The sequence below is a fragment of the Agelaius phoeniceus genome, chromosome 1 (genome assembly GCF_051311805.1).
Source record: "Agelaius phoeniceus isolate bAgePho1 chromosome 1, bAgePho1.hap1, whole genome shotgun sequence".
Lineage (NCBI taxonomy): Eukaryota > Metazoa > Chordata > Aves > Passeriformes > Icteridae > Agelaius > Agelaius phoeniceus.
The window spans coordinates 67,265,988-67,285,552 of NC_135265.1; the positions used below are offsets into that span (position 1 = coordinate 67,265,988).

Genomic DNA, 19,565 nt, shown 5'->3' on the forward strand with positions numbered 1-19,565 from the left:
CCAAGACAGGATTCATAAATGCTGAATATCGACACTGACTATCATAGATGAGTGAGAAGTAGAATACAGAGCTGGTGTCATTTTTTGTTAAAAGGGTGCTTGTGACAAAATGTTAAGCATATTACAGAAAAAAATAATAATTATTTTCAATCTTTCAAGGGTTCTCATTATGTGTCCTGATAAGATCAACACCTTACGTGTCTTTTCTAGATGTTGGTTCTTCTAAGGATATGAACAGAGCCCTAGCTTAGAAATTTTGTTCAACTTCTACATTAGTAGAATCTACTTTGAAATTTATTTTGTTCATTTACCCAACATTAGTTGTGCAAAGCAACTTAAAATACTCAAAATAGTAAAAAACCTAAGTAGCCTACATGAACAAAAGGGTTTTAAAATAATGCTTAGTGGTGTTTGAAATTTGCTTTTGTTTGCTTTTAATTTTTTTTTCCTGATTTCTTTTCCTTGCCAACATTTGGATGTTTCCACCTTTGGAGTGTGTCTTAAAACCCAGTTATTAGTTGTGCAGGTAGACAGGTATCCCTTCTCCCTTCTTCCCATCACTAATGTTTATCTAGATCTAAAACTAGCATGTTGAATTTTTATTCAAAATATTTATGTGGAGTTTGGCAGAGACCCAGTGGCAAACACAGCATTTTAGAACCCACATTTTCAGTTCAAGACAGCCTCTTACAAATACCCCGAAACGATGCAGTTACAGAAGTGGCCTGATTTGGAAAGTACTGAATTACCACAACTTTTATCAAAGCAAGGTTCAAAGAGCATTATTTTGCATCATCATCACATCTGCCTAGGTATATTTAAGAGATAATACTATAATTGACTGAGGACTTAAAAAAAAAATAATTAAAAAAAAGTTCTGAGTTTACCTGAACTACAAGCTGATCTCCAAAATATACATGCATTTTGAATTAGGTGAAAAAAGTTTTTTGCTTATCTTTATTCATGACACAACAGAAATTTTCCTTGATCAGCTCAGTTTCTGGTACTGCATCTATTGCATATTATTTTAATGAAAAAGTTGTTTCAAAAGTCACATCACTAAAGCATTGGTCTTCTGTGATGGAACACTGTCAGTAATGTCACCACTAAACTCATTATCTGCACTCAGAATGATGGAGAGAAAAAAAGCTTCATTTTGAAATCCCCAGATACTTTCTGCAGGATGACATATAAACTAGGATTTGTACTGTACTGGATGTTTAATTTGAAGCTTCAACAGTGCCTGCATTTTTTTCTCCACCAATACTCATCCCAGCAGGCACCTTATCCCCTTTCTCTCATATGAAGCCTAATTTCTTTTTTCAAAGCCCTCAGTTTGCAGGCACCACAAGTAAAACCCCTAGAAACACATGAAATATTTCTCATAAATATTGTTAGTCTTAGTCAAACTTTACAAGCAACTGGCATTCTGCTCATTTTTGGGATTTGACAGAACCTCTGTGATTCCTTCAGCTCTCGATTCTATCACCTTTCTAGGGCATACCCAGGATAAAGTTTTAGCTCCTATTTTCAGATCTTCTACCTCAGAAGGAATCTTTTGCTTGATGTCTGTCTTCTAAAACAAACTGAGTATTGAAAATAAGATGTTCAATATTGTTCATATTTAAGGTTTCAAATTCAACACCCTTCCTGCATTTGTGGAGAAACGTTGGGAAGTGAATTTTGTCCTTTTGTGACATCAAAAGACATTTCTGTCAGAACAAAGCTTCAGAATAATGTCTAAGCAAAGATGGCATCAGGCTAACCAAGGGGCTTATTACAGAGCAGCAGATAACACTCAAAACTGTATTCAGAATTTATTAAAATGTTCCTTCAATATCAAAATACCAAACACAAAAACAGCTTCATTCTAATTTTATCATTGCCTTTGGAGAGAAGGCTTTACATTTGTTAAAATGTGTTTATATAAGTGAGAAATTGTTTCATTGAGAGGATTGTATTTATGCTCACAAGCATTTCAGAAACAATTTTATGAAAACCAGTGAATCTTCATTGCAATATTTCCCCTTATACTGCAATGATGTTCTTTCCCTACTGAGGTGCTGTTTGCTTCTACATAAAATTTGTATGCAGATGCAAAAATATTTACCTAAACAAACAAAAAAACACCCAAAAAACCAAAAAACAAACCAAACCGAAACAAAAAACCAATCCAAACCAAGAAAAGGCTGTTTTTCCTCATGGGTGCCACTTTAAAGGAAACAAAGTGATATTATAAAATGAAGATTACTTGGGCCTCATTTTTTAATACAGGTAGGGCCCCAGAGGCAGAGCCACATACGGCAGAAACTTCTTTCTGTGCTGGTCTTTTCCTTCTCTGAGCAGGACTGTATAAAGGATTGCATTGATTTTTCCAATTAGGATCAAAGTCAGATTCTGGTTCTGAAATCCTCACAATTCAAACTCTTCAATTTTCCAGCTCTTGCCATGCTATTTGATTTCCCATAGACCAGTGCATTACTAGGAAGGGAGTCTAAATAGGATCTTCATCTTATTTTCTGTTCCTGCTGTGGTGATTTCTTTGTCTTCTGCTTCAGTCTTGGATTGTACCACTCTAAACCCCTTTCCTACTGACTTAGAGAGATTGCAGCTATCAGAAGGCATTGCACTTTTCTTCTCTTCTTTGACCCCATATAAATCAGAAGTAGTTCCCATCAAACTTGTGTAATTTCCTAGCTGTGCAATTTCTTTTTGCCCATATTTTAAAAAAATCATTTAGACTCCCCATGCCCCCCCCCGCCCCTCCCCCCCCCCCCCAAATAAATAATAAATATTTTGTAGTATCAGACCTATATGCATTTAGGGTGAAGCTGAGCAAGGGGATATACTTTAAATGTATATATCAGGTGTTAATGGGCCAGTTACCAGGGCCAGACTAAACAGCTGGTCTGACATGAAATCTTCAACACACAGTGGGGTCCCCACTGTTCAGTGGTGTCGCCCCAAACCTTGCTTACATTCTACAGGTTCATTCCTATTGCACCACAGTACTTGTTACAGAAGACATAACCAAAGATGATAACTTCCAGGCTGAAGGCAGAGGGTAAAAAGTGTTTTATTCTCCAAGGCTTTGGAAGCAGTAAGACACCCTCTAAAGGGTGATTTTAAAGGCCATGCTATTATGCTCTGCTATTGCCCTGAGAAGGCTGATGTGGAGAAAGGTAACAGAGTAGCAATAATGGTTTTGTTTCCAACCTCTTTCCATGGTATTTTAAAAACTCAGGTCCCAGAAGAGCTCAGGGATTTTGTACCAGTAACCCTTTCTTTGTATCCCTTATCAGGCATGATCCATGTGGTATCTAAACTATTTGGTTGGGACTTAATATGACCCAAAAATCACTGCTCTCAGCATTGTCAAGGTCTGCAAATAACCTTCATATCACCATTATTTTCCAAATCCAGACATTGATTTTGTCATGCCCATTCCACAGTGGTGGGAAAAAATGCCACCCTATTTTTCCTATTTGTCTTATATGAATGGAGACATTTAACTTATTCAGTTGGACTTCTTATTAATAGCTGATCACAGATTTATAACTTTGGGTTAAGAATCTTATTGCCTTTTCCATGCTCTGGTGTAATCATATTTTCCTGCTTTTATGCGTATGTTTCTTGACTTCCAAATAAGTCCATTAACAGAGAGTCTACATCTGCCACTGTGCCTTTGTCACAGCTATGATACCTGTCTCTGATCATTCTTTCTTGGTGCTGTTTTCTCCTCCTCAAATTGTTCATTTTTATCATGAATGATATTATGTTCCCCTGTCAGGGAACAAAATGTATTTTGAGTCAATTTACTAAAATAGTCACTGCTAAGTGTTATATCTGGACAAAGTTGACACCTTTGACATTTTCTAAAATGGTAAAAATAACTGTATTTAAGGTATGATTTATGGGTACTCTATGTCAAAGGAATTTCTATGCTATTACAGTTTCTGATGCAGCAGTCCCACCTCTTTCAATGGAGAAATTGCTGATAGTGCAGCTAATTAATGCTTTATTAGGATTCTGTGGTCAATTATAAAAGTTATAAAAAAGTAAAATGAAATTTAATAATAAAGAATGGTGTGGTTCTCATTTCTCTCTCAGAACTGCTTTGTTTTCTGCATGTGGAAGAAAATTTCTACACAGCTCAGTTTTATAAGACACATTCCCTTCCCCCCAACCACTAAGTAGGAGCAACTCCAATGATTAAAAAGTAGACTGGAGTCTTTAAATGTCTTTCTGATTGCTGGCCTCTATTAAAAACTTCTTAAAATAATAGATAGGTTTAATTCCTCAAGCCAAAGAAAAATTGTATCATCTTAAGTATTTTCCATATTTATTATATTGATGAGATTTGGCTACTGAGAAAAAAAGGAAGTAAAATCTCTTGTATTGCAAGTTTTAAATGTACCAGGCTAAGGTTTACTTAATTAGAACCTCCAGGCAATAAAGGAGCCCTTTTTTAAATTCTGTGAATCTTAATATGCTAAATAATGCAAAGCTTCAACTCTTCAAGCATGAGACACACATCTGGCAGCTTAACATTTAAATTACAGAAAAAAAACCACTTCAGTAGTAATTTTCATGAAGAAAAGAATGGGAAATGTATTACAACTAAATTTAATTTCTTTTTAGATTTTTCATCCTGTCTAATTGCAAGCATTTCCCATCTCCTCTTTTATTTATTTATTTTCATACAGATTTTTTCTGTACTTTTTATTGATCTTTAATTTGAGCAGCTTCTTACTGTTACAGCTATTGAAGAATTACATTGTGTTTTTACTTAGCAAAAATTGTTCAGAGAAATCTATGAGGAATTAAAGTAATGAGCTCACTGGTATACAAAGAAAAGAGCATTCAGAGCCTTACAAATAAAATATAAAAAGAGCACGTCATGATTAAATAACAGACTTGAGGTCCTTCTCCCTCCCATTTCTTAAATGTAGAATATTATTGTTTTCTTTATTCTTTTTATTGTCCTTTATTTTTTTTGCCAAGATAATTACTGCTTTATTCATTTGACTCCAAAAACATTGTTAAAGTATTCATCATTTCAGCAAGGCTGTTTGGAAACCCATTTTTGTGCACTGGGGAAAAAAAATGAAGAAGAAAAATTAAACAAAGAAAACCACAAGAACCATCTTTACAAAGGTATATTTATATTTTAATGTGTTTTTATGGGTCCATACAGGTATCCCATATACAAAATATGTAGAGACAGTTTGAACAGGTTATACTGCATGTGTGCGCACACGTGACATACCCAGCAGCAGGATTTTAAGCTGTCTTGCTGATTTCAGTAGGCCTCTTCTTTCACCCCAGATGATGTAAATATCTGTAAATTCCTCATTCCTCAACATAGATACACCTGTACGTTAGTCTATATATATGTAGAAAGTAAGAAATATATCCATAGGTGTGTACACAAACACAGACTTAAAACTGTGACATGGTATGTGTATATATTGTGTATCAACCACTGTAACACCTAAGAGCAGATCCTTCCTGTACTGTGATTTTAAATAAACTTGACTGTCTTTTACTGTGTGTAACTCAACATATCTTAAAAAGAAAATAATAGAAATAATTGTTAAGTGTGTTTTTGGCTTATTCTCCATGTGCCGTACATTAAAACATGTAATACAGACTTTTATTTTTGCCACACCACTGCTTACTATGATGTGGGAGAACATTTTTGTTCATTCCACAGGTCACAGCTCCAGTGCTTTTCAGGAGCTTGAGGGATGCGTGACTTGTGTTTTCTAAGAAAAGTTTATTCTAGTACTTCGTGTCCCTGTGCCTCATTCTTGATCCACAACTATGCCCGTATAATAAAATTAACCTCCTTCTGTCTTCTAAAGAACACTTCCCAGGGTGTTTAAAATACCCTCCTCTGTCACTCTTCTCGTGTCTATTATTTCTTTATTTCTAATTTTCCCCGTTTTTCATCTAGGCAATTGTTATTTCCAACACCACAGCATCTGAAGTCTTCTCTGCATTTATCATACTAACACTTTCAGAATGTAGGAGAGAAATAGCCACCTATTTATAACTCAGATGAAGGGGAAAAACGATTGGCCTGAAGTTAGTCAGCATCTTGTTGGGAGAGGGACCAAAACCCAGCTGAATCCTTTCCAGAGGTTTACCTTGTGCACAAATATAAAATTAATTTAGAATTGGTTTTGTTTGCGTTTTTTTTTTCCTTACAGAGGATTACCAAGATTGCCATGGCAATGCAGACAAGCACTGTGGCTCGTTTGGGCTGAAGGAGGTCCAAGAAGGACATCACAAGGTACTGGTTTTGATATGAACATCACCATTTCCCTTAAAGCTCACAGAGAAGCCACTGGAGCTTGTGTCATTTGAGAACAATTTGTGGCCTTGCTTGCTCTGGTTGTTGTGTTTCTTTAATCTATCCCTATGAATTTTTTAATAGCCACAATAAGGCTTCACATGACCAGGTGTATTGCTGTCTCCTGTATAGTTAATCTCTCTAGCAATGAAACTTCAAAGGAGGAGGGACCACCAAGCAATCAAACAACAGAAGCTTGATCAAGCTGCAGGATGATATAACTTCAGTAATGTGTAAACATGAGATATGTTTCATATGCATCCATAAACTTCAAGCTCTCGTGTACTTGTGCAGAGGACGATCAGAAAATTTTAGTATCCGTATTTGTAGTATCATGGCCAAGGACACCATCAATTTGTGAACAAATATTGTGTCCTCAGTACAAGTAACTGTGGAATTTTATCTGCAATATGATAACACTTTCAGGTTGAGATGCTACAGAAACTTTCAGATTTAATGTAGATCCTGAGAAGCAAGACGCAAAGAAGATTTTGTATTCCTGAAAATTGCTTCCCTCTGCACTGTATTATTAAATTAGGTATTTTCCAATGATAGTTGCAATTTTTTCTCAGTAAGTGTTACTCCACTTCTATCCTTAAATCAGTATGGCTGCAGTGAATGAACTGCAAGAATGAACATTCAAATTAATAATTCTGGTTATTTGTCTTACCCTGCTCTAGATACACTCTGAAGCATTTTTAATCCTTTTAATTGCCCATAACCAAAAATCGCCACAGTACTCAAGTACCCAAAAACTTGTGCAGTGTAGCACAAATACTCAATAGCTGAGGATTATAATTACAACTTCCAACTTTAGTAGAGTGATGATCTACATTTGTGAGCAAAACCAGATTGGCCAGCTGGATATTCCCTTGTCTTTCGATGTCTAAGTTTCCATGTGATTTATTTTTCCAGGAAGATAAAGGTAACTTGAAGAAAACAGAGTTTCATATAAATTTAGCTGCAGACTGAGGTGTGCATGTGTGAGTGTGTTCAGCCTTATATATAGAGGAGGGATGATTTAAGGACCGATGGAGTGGGTGTAATGGGCAAAGCAACCCGGCCCAACCCATGGGAGTGGCAGAGTGAAATTCATTTCCTACAATCCCATAATAGCACAATGCCTTTGAACAAAATGCTGTAGTCTTATAGGAACTTCAGTTGTGGGTGGCTCTCAAAGCCACATTAAAGTGACCTGGTTTCAGTGAGGTGCATAAACCCATGGGCAATTCAGCACTGTCTAGTCCCTTTGGTCTCACTGAAATGACTCACAAGCTTACAGTTATTGACATGTTTGAATAGATTCCTGAACTGAGCCTCTTATGAGAATCCTTCTGCACAAAAGAAATGTGAGCATGTGAAATCTCCTTTCAGAGGTTGTGAGAGCCCCTCATTTTTTAATGGGGTGAGTGAATCCTAATGTTCAGAAAGAATCTTGTTTTAGCATGTTCAAGATTTAGGCATTTGGCCTGATTTATATAATTTGGGCCTAATTGTATCTCTGGAAAGCATCTTCTAAAATGACTTTACCTAACAATTGTATATAGGAAATAATGACAAACTAATGCAAAGAACATACTTAAAGAAAAAGACAAAAGTCTAAGTTCATGTTTATTCTCCTCAAAGTCCCTTTTCTTTTTGTAAACAGATATTTTATTTTATTAAAAAAATTAAATAATTTTTTTAATTTTTAATTTTTAATTTTTAATTTTTAATTGTTTATTTTTAATTGTTTATTTTTTATTTTTTATTATTTTTATCATTTTTAAAATGTTTTATTATTTTTATTATTAGGCATTTTATTTTATTTTATTTTATTTTATTTTATTTTTATTTTAAATTTTTACTTCTTAATTATTTTATTTTATTTTATTTTTTATTTTATTTATTTTATTTTATTTTATTTTGAAAAGGAATGAGAAAGTTCTTTGAATCTGACCTCGACTTTCTGGGGAATATAGATTTCTCTACTTTGCCCTCCCTACCCCAAATTCATCTATGCTAAAGAGTTGCAAAACTCTCCCTCTAAGTGTATTCTGAGTGATGGACATTAGGGACAATTGAGCTTTTTTTTGCAATGAGTGTGCAAATCACTGCATGTATTCAGATATTGGATGGTAGCAATAAAAGAGAGAATGCTCACAGTGACTTTGGAGAGAAGTGAAACATATTCTGTGGTTATAATGCCAACCTCATGCAGATGACTGAGTTCCTGCTTTTTGTACCTCAGACAAGAAAACACAATCTCAGAGAAATTAACTCATAATACTCTTTAACACCTTTGGGATTTATGTCTTAAATAATGTCTTTACATGTACTTTGCACAGGAATAGTTTAATGGAGAAAATATCAGTGCAAACAAGGCACCTTGCGCACACTACAGATTCTGAAACCTTGTCTTCTAGGGAATAAAGCTGGGCAGTCGTGATTGAAATTCAAAATGTGCATGAGATCCATGTAACCCAAGATTCAGAATACAAATTCACCTTTTAAAGCAAAATAGTTTACAGAGTTAAAAAAACCCCAAAAACAAAAACCAAAAACCAGCAGATCTAAGCAAAAAAATTTTGTAGTTTTTGTAATTAGCAAAGTGCAGAGTGATGTGACTGCACCAATGCATCTATCCACTTGCCCTCTCTAGACTTGTTCACTAAATGTTAGCAAACCCTTTGCAGAGTTTGGTATTGTGCCTGGGAAGGTATTAATAGATATCGCCATGGAAGTCACCTGCAGATGTTTGTCTGGTAAATTATGACCTCATTGTGTTTCTTGGTGGAAGTGATGTTTGGCTCTCTGTCCAGGGGCAATAATGCCAAACATCCAGGGAATCTGGTAGTCAGCTCAGAAACCAGTGATGCCAGTGCTGAATCAGACCCTGTGCATGCAAAGGTGTTATTCCAGGGATGAGCCAAATCAGGATCCTCTACTTTGTAGCTCATAGAGTAGTTTAAATGAGCATAAGCTGGCACCAGCACTGAAGGATGAGGTACTGTCCCTCTCCTTTGTGCTGGCAGCTGGGGCAGAGTGGCCTGGATCAGAATGGGTCCAGCTGAGAGCTAACCCAGTTAATAAAAAAAAGGGGAAAAAAAAAGAATCCAAACAGTATTAACTCAATTCCCAGGTCAGTTCCTTCCATATGACTTACTTACATCCAGATTTTTGCACTGGCAGAGTGTGATGTCCAAGACTGGAAAAAGCAAGCAAGTGGAGGAAGAGTGGCTGACTGCTGGTGTCACCGTGATCTTGCACCTCCTTGAGAGGGTTTGTCACAGCCCCATAGGAGCATAAATCAATTCACAGAAAAATATTCTCTGTGCAGCTCCACGCCCCACCATTTTAGAAGGTTAAAAAGGTCCTTGGATGTGTCCAGAGGAGGTAAAAATAGGGGGCTGCAAGGCACGTCCTGTCAGGAATGGCAGAGGACTTCTCTTGCTTGGAGAAAAGCAGATTCGGGGGAACCTTGTTCTCGCCAGCTTCCTGGGGAGAGAAGGTGGAAAGGGAGGTGCTGAGATCTTCTCGCTCGTATCCAGCGACAGCACATATGTGAATGTTTCAAAGACGCACCAGGGGAGGTTCAGACTGGACAGCAGGAAGCAATTCTTTACTGAGAGGGTGGCCAAAAGCCTGGAACAGGCTTCCTAGAGAGGTGGTTGATGCCCCCAGCCTGGCAGCGTTTAAGAGGCATTTGGACAGTGTCCTTAACAGCATGCTTTAACTTTTGGTCAGCCCTGAATTGCACCACAGATGCTTGTTGTAGGTCCCTTAAATAGCTAGTCTATTCAAAGTGTTTTGAATACATACTCAAAGCAGCTTTGCCACTGCTGTTTCCCACGTTTGTTATAGAGTAAAAACAGAGCTAGAATTCAAAACAGAGAAAGTGGCACCTCGTACTTTGCTAGCTGTGTCCTGCTAATTACCTTAGTATTCTAACTTGTTTCTTCTTTTCATTTAAAGGTCATCAGGAATAACCTGCCTGACCAATGCTGCGAATTAAAATCAGGTCCAGAGAACAATGCAAGCCAAGAAGGGAAAACATCTGCAGAGAGCAATTTTTATTTGGAAGACTTGGAGAAATATACCTTTTCTGTGTGGTAAGTGATCTCAGCATCAAACAGTTTCACAACCCAAAAGTTTGCCTTGCCATATGTGCATTACAGAGGCTTCTACATTTAGATGAAAGTTTTTGGGCTAAAAAACCCCAAAAAACAAAACACAAAACCCATGGTATTTTCTTGGACTTCTTAGTATTTATGATTGAAGTTGAATTAGAAAATTTAGAAGCACTTTTTGTCTGAGAATGCAATTTTGGCATTGCTACATTGTTTTGAGAAGCTGTGTCAGGGGAATAAAGGCAAAAAGATTTTCAGCATAATCTTTTCAGCATTTTAGGAGTAATACACTACCTTTTTTGGATGTTACTTTAAATATTATTACTGTTCTCTGTTATAAAATACACATATGGGGAATGACTTAAAATGAACAGATAAATTAAAGTGAAATTAAAAAGACTACATCAAAATGAAATCTTTTCATTTACTTATAATTATATATCCTGGAATATCATCTTCTAGGTAATTGCAAAAGTTGGACAGTTATTGGTAATTAGTAAAAAAACAATGAAGACCCAATCCTTTACTAAATGAAATGATCTGATAATCTTTCATATAGGTCCCTACTGTGCTTTGAATATTCAAAATCCAGCTGTAATGTACATTTCTGGAACCCATCATCTTCTCCAAATCAGCCCCTAGAGTTTCAAACTAAGTATCCAGAAAACAAACATCAGAATAGGGTGTATGTCTATGAAAATTTAATTTTAAATCGCTTCCCTATCAAAACATGAGACAGGATTATCTCACCGGCAAGCCAAGCAGCCCTCACCATCTCTAGTGCTGTCTATGCCCTGCTCTTGTTTGCCTTGGTGCCTTTAAAATTGGCAGGAAGTTGGGTAAAGACCTTACAGACACAAATGCATTTTCACTGTGATAATCTGAACTCAGCCCTAGAAGTGATTAACCCTGAACATTAGAGAAGGCATAAATCAAGCAGGAGAATAGCACACACTCATATAATTATGCTTTCATAATTCTGCTGGATTAATTATGGTTATTTTGGACAATTAAGGACTCCCCCATCCTGGCCATAATATAAGAATAGATTTTAGAGCAGCAGTGCTCATCCAAATATCCTTGCCAGCTCCCACTGTTTCATTTTACCTACCTCAATTTTCAAATTAAATTAACCAAATTATCATCAATTATCTATCTCAAGTTGCTTGCTTTCTGCAGTGGTGAACTTCACTTTCTCTCTTCCGTGTCTTGCACAGTTACAGTGATACAATTAATATTTAATTGTATATGCCCTATCCCTGCAAGTGTTCAAGGCCAGCTTGGATGGAGTCCTGGACCTCCTGGTCTGGTGGAATGTATCCCTACCCATGGCAGAGGGTTTGGAACTAGACAGCTTTTAGGGTCCCTGCTAACCCAAACCATTCTGTGATTCTGTCTACCTTTAAAGTTAGCAGTGTTGATCCTTTATTCTTTTCAAAGTTGTTCTGCTTAAAATGTTGGGAGAGGGGCTCAACTCCACCCTTATCAGCCTGGCCCCAGGCTTTGAACTCCATGGCTTTTGAAATTGCACAAGGTATCTGGAGAAGCAGAGGAGAGAGACACTTGTCTCTGTTGGCATGCACCTCACCTTTTGATTTGGAGCATAAGAGAAAACATCTGCCCTTTCTTCCATTTTGTTTTCTGTTTCTTCTCTTTGTCCTTTCCTAGGGAGCCCAGCTGTCCCAGAGCCCCATGCCTGCAGGGACACTGACTTTGCCAGGATTCCCTGGGCAGGCAGAGTTATATCTGGGCGCAGGAAGTTACAGGGCATGAACCAGATCTTCCTGGTACAAAACAAAAGCAACAAGGCATGTGTTAGGGTGCTGCCTGTCCTAGCTGAGGCCAGTATTTTGTTATTTCAATATGCCATTCTATTTACTGCATCCATCATCCTGTTGGAAATAAGGACCAGTTCTTGCTTTATTTACATATTTGTTATGTTCAAGTCCTATGATATTAGAACTAAACAGAATTTAGAGTGAATCTATTTGCTTTCTGCTTCACTTGTGGTCATCCTATTATTCAGAAAGAAAAAAAAAATAGGAAAATGGAATTACTCCACTCTTGGTTAAGTAATATAGGTGTTACACATAGCATGTAGTGTAAAGAATGTATAATAATATAATAATGTATTAATAATCTATTTTTTAACTATAGAGTTAATTCAGGTAATCTAATCGGGAATCTGATACCTTGTGAGTTGTTAATTCCATTTGTTACTGTACCAGCATGATGTTTCCATTGTTACTCATTTCTGTCTGTCTCCTCTTTTCCTTCTTTCCTACTTTCTCCATCAAAGGGCATCAACTCCTCTTTGTCTGTTTCCAGACCTTCCTCTCTACTACAATTGCTACCTTTTAAAAAATGCAATGCAAGATAATTAGCTACTACAAAAATTTTTAATAGCACTGTAGATCTGGGGGCAGCTTAGATCTCCATAAACTTCAGAGTTTTAGATGCTCCAAGATGCAATCTGAGCAATTTCCTTGATCTTTTATTGCAGCTGGTAAATCATTTATTGGGCTAGGTTATTTTACAAAATCCTCTTTAGAAACAAAATCCCATAAAATGTATTTATCATAAAGTACTGTATGACCAGCAGTCTTCAAAGCTGTACATATCCTGTATTAATTAAAAGCTAGTGTTGTACTGTGACAAGTTAAAAGTATCCACTGTCTCAGTCTCTCTCTTCCCCCCACCCCCTGCCTCTCCCAATGATTTTTTTCTCTCTTCTTTTCCTTCTCTCGTATGCTCTTCCCTTTTAAGGCTTGCCAAAGGGGAGATTGGTGAGTAAGAACAAGATATTCTTTTGTGATCACAAATATTTTTCTGATAATTGTGATTTTTTCTTCCATTGCTAGAGCATGCTTGTCTTTTTCCATTCATATTAATTTGACAGTGGTGTCTCACATCCGTAGGCCATAGTCAAACCTCCTTACAGTGGGCATTATACACATATATAACAAAAAGATCATTTTGGCTGCAGAAGCCCACAGGCTTCAGCTTCCATCTCACACGAGTGCCTTTCCCTCTGTGCCCATGTACCGCCTTGCTCTGAGCAGCAGGCTTTTGCTTGGGTCCACTGAGTTGAGGGTGAGGGGGATGACTCCAAAAGATGAGGTGGGGGCAAAGAGATTAAGACAACAGGCAGATGTGGTGGCATATTTCAGGGCCATCCCTGCTGCAGTCACAGCCTGGCAGGTGCCAGGTGCTCACCAAGCGCTTTGCTGGGGCCTTCCTAGGGAGCCCACCCCAGGACCTTGCCTTGCACCACATCATGTCTGAAGCTCCTTTCTCTGAGATTTGTGTTCCTGGAGTTAAAAGCCCGTGTAATCTGCAGCAGAACATCTATATTATTTCTGACTATTGTCTAAACAATACGGGTGACATCTGTAACCTTGAGAAAAAAGGAGGAAAGTTTGGAGGAATTTTGACCTTGCAGACCAAAACCTGCTCTCAGAAGCTCTCTAGCTGTCTTCTTCTGTTCCCTGAAAGAAAATTTGAGGAAAAAAATGTTCCTCATGACTGTCACTATAAAGCCAGATTTCCTGAACATGTATAAATAAACAGATGTGAGAAATAATTTTAACATTTCAGTGCTTTAACATTGCTTTTTATGTATAGTTCTAGAGGAGATGTGAAAAAACCCCAGATTTCAAAACCCTTCATTTGTCTTAATAAAAAAAAAAAAAAAAAAAAAAAAAAAAGACATACACTTTCTGTGACTTTAGGAATCTTCAGGCTTGAGTTTAAATATAAAAACTAGCAGTTTCAATTGCCAACAACTTATCATCAAACACAGCTCTCAAGGGTTAACATTACACACTAATATAAAAGTAACGATCATCCTTTGTCTCCATGCAATTAGCTTTTTAACAACGTGCCTGTAGCTCCTACCCAGGCTAAATGCTGCTTTGAAATATTTTCTGTTCTACTCCAAATGTGTTAAGCTGACTCTGGCCAGCTTCTATAAAACCAATTAATTGTAGGGCACTGCCTTTTGTGGGGGAGTACCCAGTGCCCCACACAGCAGTGCCACGTGCTGCCCATGGTGGCTCAGCTGCAGGCTGGTCAGTGCAACACCAGTGCAGGACCAGACAGTATCTTGATGCAGCAGGCAAGCTGGTAAATCCTATCTAGAGTCATATTCTTGCAAGTCTGGAATCCAGGGCATTGGACCAGCCTTTGGTTCTCACTTGCATCCATCCGGAGCAGATGCAGCCCTTGTTCAAAAGAGGTAGCAAGGGGATGGTGAAGATAAAATGGGCTCTTGGCAGCATGTCACAGCCTGGGTAGGGTGAACAAGGTTGAAGACCCCTTTACAACCCTGCCAATGCACCTGTGGAATTTATGAATTTTATCAATTTTATTTCCAAATTGAGGAGGATACTGAGAGGCAGGAAGAGTTAACTGTAAAGAGCACAATACAGTAAACTTGTTTTTTATATAAAGACAATAAACTTTCCCTTTATAATACACATGTGATTTGACACTGAAATAAATGCAGATGCTTCTTTGCTTGGTGTATTCCCTGTTGTGCTTTCTAAAACACCTTCACATATGGTTTGCCTCATTCCTGTGAAACTGCTTGTTGTTTATGTCATACAAACAGAACAGATTGAACTTATACCAAGTTAGGAGGGTGATGAATCCTACGTTAGGGGAAAATCCTTGCCTGAGTGTTTTGAATTTGTTCAAAATTAGTGTTGCTTGTTAAAAATTGCCCTGGATTGTCCCTTGAGCTTTTCTAAAGATTTCATTAAAATTAAAAAAAAAAAATCTGTGGCTGCCTATAAATGCAACCTTTTATTCAAATATGTAACATTTACCTAAAATCAAAGGTCAGATTTTACCAGTTTTTTATAGCTGTCCTAGTAGGATCTGTTTCATGCACTACATATAAAATACTGCCATTAAGAGCGGACATTCAGCTTCCTTTGTGAAAAGCAGAATAACCCTTTATTGTGTGCTTTAAAAAGTGCTAATCTCTTAAAAATTTCTCAGTAACTTCTGATAGTCCACCTAAACCCTGTTTCATTGTTTCTAATTCCATTTTGATATGTAATTAAAGGCAGGCCAAGCTTGAATTCTTAGGAGTAATCAGAAGTCCCACTGTTTTCTTTGAATGCTTTCAAATCTTTCACACATTATTCTCAAAAAGGCTTAAGCTTTAGTTGTGTGAGCACAATTCCCTGATTCTGAAATATTTGTGGAACTTTTTTTGCAGGCAAGTCTCAGCAGGACACAAGTCATGTTTTTGTTTTGGTGTGGTTTTTTTAACATATTCAGCTATTAGATGGTGTTTATTTTAGTGCATGTACTGAAATCTTGAGGACTGATTTTTTACAGCAGACCAATACATATTTCTGTGGAGTTTTTGCTTTAGTTTTAGTCTCATGGGAGATTTTTCTGCTACAGGAAAAGTTTACTTTTTGGAAAATTATTCTATGGACAAATCATTAAATATGAAAATGGCACTTTTCCTATGCACTCTAATTTTTCTGAAGCTGTCAATTTCTTTTTTATTATATAATTTAATTCATATTTAGGCAAATTCCAATGAACTGCACACATTCAGAGATTTTATTTCTTTTCTCTCTTGTGCAATGAAAGAATTATTTCCCTGTTCTAGTACGTTGTGGCAAATTTTTGATGGTGAAAATTGAATGAGAAATAAAATGTTTGGAAAAAAATTTGAAATCAACAAAAAGTATTATTTCAAAATTAATCTAAACTGCTGGGAAAAAAGTAGGAAAAAACCTTTCAAGGACTGAAAATACCTGAAACCTGTAAGGACTCATGAAAATACATGAGTCTTTGCTAAGAACTGTTTTCTCTGGGAGTCTTTTGCAAAGCACTCCAATACGTATGCACACTCTTAATTTTGTCAGGATTGGATATTGTTATGGTGAGGGGAAACATGTACTATTGCAGTTACACCTGGACCTCAGTGAAATTATGCTTGATGATAATTTTATTTGTATGTTCAGGATGATGGAAAGAGTTGGCAGCCAATGAGCTTCCTCCTGCAGGTTACAGACCTGCAGAACTCCATCAGCTGAGAGCTGGTCTCTAGCAGCAGAAAAGAGAAATTAGAGGTACAAAGAGTTAGTTAAGAATTGTCAGTGACTAATCAGTCACAATTACTAGGGAGATGTTTGTCTAGTTGGTTGGTGTTCTTTTTTTTTTCTTTTGTATTGGCTTTAATGTTCTTGATCAGGAAGGATTAGTGAGCTTTGTTGTGGAGCAACTTTAGTACAGACCCAAATTTTTCCTAGAGATCTTCTCAAGGGAATTGTTTGGTTGACATCCGATTGTGAGTAGTGGAGCTGAAAGAGCAGGGAAAATGCTCCCCAGTGCACAGTTCACAGTTTGATCTAGACCTCTCCAGGATTGTGTGTTTATAATTCCTTGCCAAAATGCCCTTTTTTTCACTTCCTCCATCTTAGAGAATTCTTATCTGGTGAAAGTGAAAGGATATGGTTCAAATTTGGTAATAGTCAGTGGAAAATTGAGTATGGTTACCATGCAGCTTTTTGACAATAAATTGCTAATTTCTCTTCTTAAATATGGAAAATGTTGAGTCTCCAATAACTGAGCAATGTAGACTCACAAAGTTGTTGGAGCCTTTTCTGTGAGTGCAGTCAAAATATCTTCAAGACAGCACTGCCAACTTTTCTCCCTCACAGGCATTTCACACAATTCAGCTTGGATTCCTGCTCAGCACAAAAGCACTTTCTGAGTTAGCTGAATTGCCCTTTGGTTTTTTCAGAATCATAGGAGAGTAGAAGACTTGGGAAACTGGCTGTGAAACGTGGAGTTGAGAGAGATGTGGTTGTTGTTTGTCATTTAATAAACATTTTGTTTTCATGAGCTAGAAAAGATGACATTACTGATGACTAGTGGAGAAAAGTGAAGCTATAAGTGTGCCATACATGGTCATCTCTAATGAATAGAATGAATAAAAATAATAAGTGCATTACATAGCTAACTGTCACATCTTCAGGGCACTACAGTAAATAAGTGGGAGTTATGCGTGTGCATTAGTAGCAAAATGGGTACCACACTTTGGATCCTATTGAGTACAGTGTGGAGAGAAAAATATGATAGATGGCTGCTTTTTATCTGTCACTGCTGTGGCACAGAAGCATAGACCATATGTATGTAAAATGACTTTGTTATTTCAGTAAATTCTCTAACTCTTTCTGTTGTAGCCTGTAGCAAAATGAATAAGTAGCTGAAGATCCTGGTGGGATAGTTCTGATTTTATCAGAATAAAATACCTCTGCAGAGGCATAATTATTATTAAATATACAGTGATGTGTGACAAAACAGCCAGAGAAGTAAGCAGGGTCTCTACTTTTACAAGTTTTTGGTATAAACTGAGAAGCTTCACAAAGGGTGGGAGCAAGGAGCTGTGGTGGTGAAGCTGAAATGGGCAGAAAAGTTTGGGCAAATGTGGGCCTTGTTAACTGTGACTCTTGTTTCCTGTTTCAGAGGTGATGATAAAACTGTGGATGACAGTCAAAATGTTCCTCCTCAATCACCTAGTGGAATCAATATTTCTTGCCTTCTATTTTGTCCTTCTTTAGGTAGAATACAGTATCTCCTTCTTTGGCAAAGTCGGATTTGGGAAGGAGAGAACAGGGAGGACCTGCTATTTGCCTGGCCTTGGATCTGAACACTCAAACCAAACTGCCAGGTTTGAGACTCTGGTTACAAAATTCTGAATAAAATACAGTCTGTCTGCCCTTTGATTTAAGAGGAAGTCCAGCCAGTGAGGAATTTACAGTGGTCATGCTTAATTCTTACAATGGTGCGATTCACTGTCTTGAGCTTAGTTTTTGAACAACTTGGTAACCCTCTGGTGTACTTTGTAAGATTTTCAGCCTGGTATCTAAATCTGTCCCAGTTTTTGGTTTAGGTATCTGCTGAAAGCTAATGACTGAAAACATTCCAGACTGTTTTGTGGAATTAACAGTGGTGAAATTCCTGGTTCAGCTATTCTTTCTTGCAGCTGTACTGAATGCTATGTCTTTCTCACAATGTGAAGAGATGCTCTTCCTGGCTGTTAATTCTCAGTCTAAACCACTGCAGGGGAAGAGAGTTGGGGATGGAAAAAAAAACCAATCCCATTCCTTCATCAGTCCCATTACTCGGAAATAGAGGGCAAGCTATTTTACAGAGCTTTTAACTAACTACTAATGTAATTTGTTCTGCATTGTTTGCCCATTAATCCAAAAATTACTTTTCCCTTTGAAGCTTGCTTTATGTAGAGGAAACAATGCCACCTTTAACCATTATGTGTATTATTGTATGCAGGATAACTGGTTTTATTTGCCTTGCATTTCGGTTAAATGTAGAACATGGGGCTTTGAGTGTCTTTGGTTGCTTGGTAAGTTATAGTATTTCAAAGTTGGAATAATTTCCATTTCAAAACATTGTATCATTATCCTCATCTTCTAAAAGACACTTGGATGTATGTTCATACCACAAGTATTCAATTTATCCTTAGATGTGCCAGGAATTTTGAGGAACGAAAGGATTCTCTTGTCTCTTAGAATATGCCTTTCTTTCTCTGGCTTAAAGTACATACATCAGATATAGAGTTTGACCTACAAAATGTCAGGGGGTGAAAGATATGTATTCAGTCTAGTTTATCATGCATTTCACTATCCTGCACAGTGCATGTGGAGAAATACTTCTCTATCAGCACATGCTTTATATACATAAGCACATAAAAACTCTTTACAGTTTTCCTTGAGATAGTTATAAGAAGCCGCATCTCCATGATGGGAATGTCTTTCTTATGTCTCAACTTTCAGGAAAAAAACCTGATATGATAAGTTGAAGGTTTTAAACCCATAATGCCTATATTTTTTTCCTGAAGGTTAGCACTGAATAAATACTGGATTTTGAGATTCAAGGTCTTGAAAGAAAATAAATAACTGATCCTGGAAATCAAATGGTCTTCTAGTGGCTCTAGATGGAAATATGTTTCCTCAGCATTTTTAATCAATCCCTGAGACATATTATGATCATAGCAGGACTGTCCAAACAGTGGCCAAAGGAATGACTCCACTCAGCATCTCAATACC

General features: G+C 37.1%; 1 protein-coding gene across 1 annotated transcript in view; it reads left to right on the plus strand.

The window, feature by feature from the left end:
- Nucleotides 1-19,565, plus strand: part of LOC143695789 (uncharacterized) — a 179,989-nt gene that overhangs the window by 83,223 nt on the left and 77,201 nt on the right. Inside the window, exons 14-15 of the mRNA XM_077190996.1 lie at nt 6,216-6,298; nt 10,313-10,449. Coding sequence (XP_077047111.1) covers nt 6,216-6,298; nt 10,313-10,449 — 220 coding nt within the window. The remainder of the gene's footprint in view (nt 1-6,215; nt 6,299-10,312; nt 10,450-19,565) is intronic.